The sequence below is a fragment of the Besnoitia besnoiti genome (assembly GCF_002563875.1).
Source record: "Besnoitia besnoiti strain Bb-Ger1 chromosome Unknown contig00063, whole genome shotgun sequence".
Classification (NCBI taxonomy): Eukaryota; Apicomplexa; class Conoidasida; order Eucoccidiorida; family Sarcocystidae; genus Besnoitia; species Besnoitia besnoiti.
Window position 1 is genome coordinate 1 of NW_021703957.1, and position 2,525 is coordinate 2,525.

Here is a 2,525-nt window from a genome sequence, read left to right on the forward strand (position 1 = left end):
GGTGGATACTATGTATCTGATGTAACATTAAAACGATTCTTGTATTGCACTTTATATTACCTTTTGTAGGTTGCATTCTAATGTATTACAACATCTTCTATTTACATTTTAAATGGTAGTAACCCTGGCAGGTATTGATTCCGCACTAAAGTAGCCTTCTATCCTCATATGTTTATGACCGATGCTAAATGTCAATCAAACATGCGAATTTTAGGTTTTCCATGAAATCTATTTGGAAGAAGAGGCTTGATAGTACTACCGTAAGTACATAATATACAGTCCCAGCAGTAGCGGTTAAACTATAGAAGAGTCGAGTATTATCCATGCATACCAGGCGTAAAAAAGCGTTCATCCAGTTACTAAACAGGTGCCAGGCCAACAAGAATCCGATCCGTGTATTCCGTACAGACTAACATTAAGAAGGCGACTACCAAAGTGAATGTCATGATATTCGTACAGCTTGTATACAAATGTTGGTTTTTCAAATATACGCTGGATACCACTATACTTAATGCAGAGCATAGTTAAGATGATAACTATTGTGGATATAGAACCAATTGAACACCATGTATTAATATAACAAAGATAATCAGGGTAATCTGGTATCCTTCTTGGCATAACGTTGAAACCAAGTATATGCATAGGGATGAAAATTAATAAGATACTACCTAAAAGACTACAAACCAGATGCTTAAATATGGAGAAGCACCGGTATTTACATGGAATAGATTTACAGTATCTCCGAACATATCTCTGCTATAGAAGATAAAGCCACATATAGTAGCTAGTACTGCACCAAGAGATAATACGAAATGGAAATGAGCTACAATATAGTATGTATCATGTAGGGCAATATCCATACCAGCGTTACCCATAACTACACCTGTAGTACCACCTAGAGTAAACAATAGGATAAAACTAAGAGCAGCCCATAGATCTACAGTTCTTGTAGTTGTATGGCTAGCCATATAGGTACCTAACCAGTTGAAAATCTTAGTACCGGTAGGAATTGCAATCATAATAGTCATAGCAGAGAAATAAGCTCTGGTATCTACCTCTAGACCGACTGTCATCATATGATGTGCCCATACTAAGGAACCTAGAATAGAAATACAACCCATAGCTAAGATCATAGATTGTCCACCGAAGACAGATCTAGCAGCATACATAGATAATGTCTGCGAGACTACACCAAAAGCAGGTAAAATTAGAATGTATACCTCTGGATGTCCGAAGAACCAGAATAGATGTTGATAAAGTACACTATCACCAGAATACATAGAATCATAAAATTCAGTGTTTACGTGTAGATCAAGAAGGATCATAACTAATCCACCAGTAAGAATAGGTAGAGTGAAGACTAACATAAGGGCAGTAAATATGATAGCCCAGATATATAGAATATAGTTCTTAGCACCAGCATTAGAACCCATGAAGACGCAAGTACCAAGGAAGTTAATAGAACTTAAAATACTACTAATTCCTAGTACTGCAAGACCTCCGATAATCCAATCAGTTGCCTCTGGATTTAACACCATCAAGCTAGTACTTAGTGGAGGATACATTGTCCAACCAAGACCACTACCAAACTCGGAACAAATACTTTGAGTTAACAACACAGAACCTAATGGTACTAGAAAATAGGAGATCGCGTTAGTTCTTGGGAAAACGACTTCCGAACCACCAATATATATTGGTACAAAGAAGTTACCATATCCTCCGTACAAAGCAGGCATTAAGAACATAAAGATCATAGCTAGGCCATGTATCGTTATTATCACATTATAAGTAGCTATCGTCTCTGTACAAATGATCCGCGATCCAGAACTGTATAACTCAAATCGAATAAACAAAGACATTATAGTTCCTAGAATACTGAAGATGACTCCGGTTATGAGATACAGACAACCAAGTTCTTTATGATTGCAGTACACCACCACCCCACTGGACTGCTTAAGACAGCTAAAAGTGTTGGATTTCAATATCCTACTACATTAAGATTATTCCACATCGGTTATGTTCTAGGCGTAATATATGGATTCTTGTTCTCACTCATCTTAACAGCGAGAGAAAACTACTACTCAGATGCTAGTCTAATCAGTAGCATCGTACTTGGAGTTATCATCTCTGAGACAGGATTATTTATCAGCTTTTTCTGGGGAGTATATACTACGAGTTGGACTACTGGTTTAGATCTTGAAGGTCTTTGTTTACCGATCCAAGTTCTCTTGTGCTTTTCATGACCATCATGTTAAGTGCATTAGCAGAGCATAGTTAAGATGATAACTATTGTGGATATAGAACCAATTGAACACCATGTATTAATATAACAAAGATAATCAGGGTAATCTGGTATCCTTCTTGGCATAACGTTGTGTAGTTATATGAAGCGTACATTCCTTAATATCTGGAACAATAGATTATGGTTAGGTAGTGGAACAAGGAGAGCGTCTGTTGTACATCAACACTAGATACTGCTAATACCACTGTAGAGGTATAGTATATAATCCCTGCCCGGTGCAGTA

At 37.1% G+C, this 2,525-nt stretch overlaps 1 protein-coding gene across 1 annotated transcript; it reads left to right on the plus strand.

The window, feature by feature from the left end:
• Window positions 1-1,919: 1,919 nt before the first annotated feature.
• On the plus strand, window positions 1,920-2,243 carry BESB_070140 (uncharacterized protein; the record flags this gene model as incomplete). The annotated part of the gene is made up of 1 exon (XM_029365387.1): window positions 1,920-2,243. The coding sequence occupies one exon, from the start codon at window positions 1,920-1,922 to the stop codon at window positions 2,241-2,243; it is 324 nt and encodes a 107-aa protein (XP_029214861.1).
• Window positions 2,244-2,525: the final 282 nt, after the last annotated feature.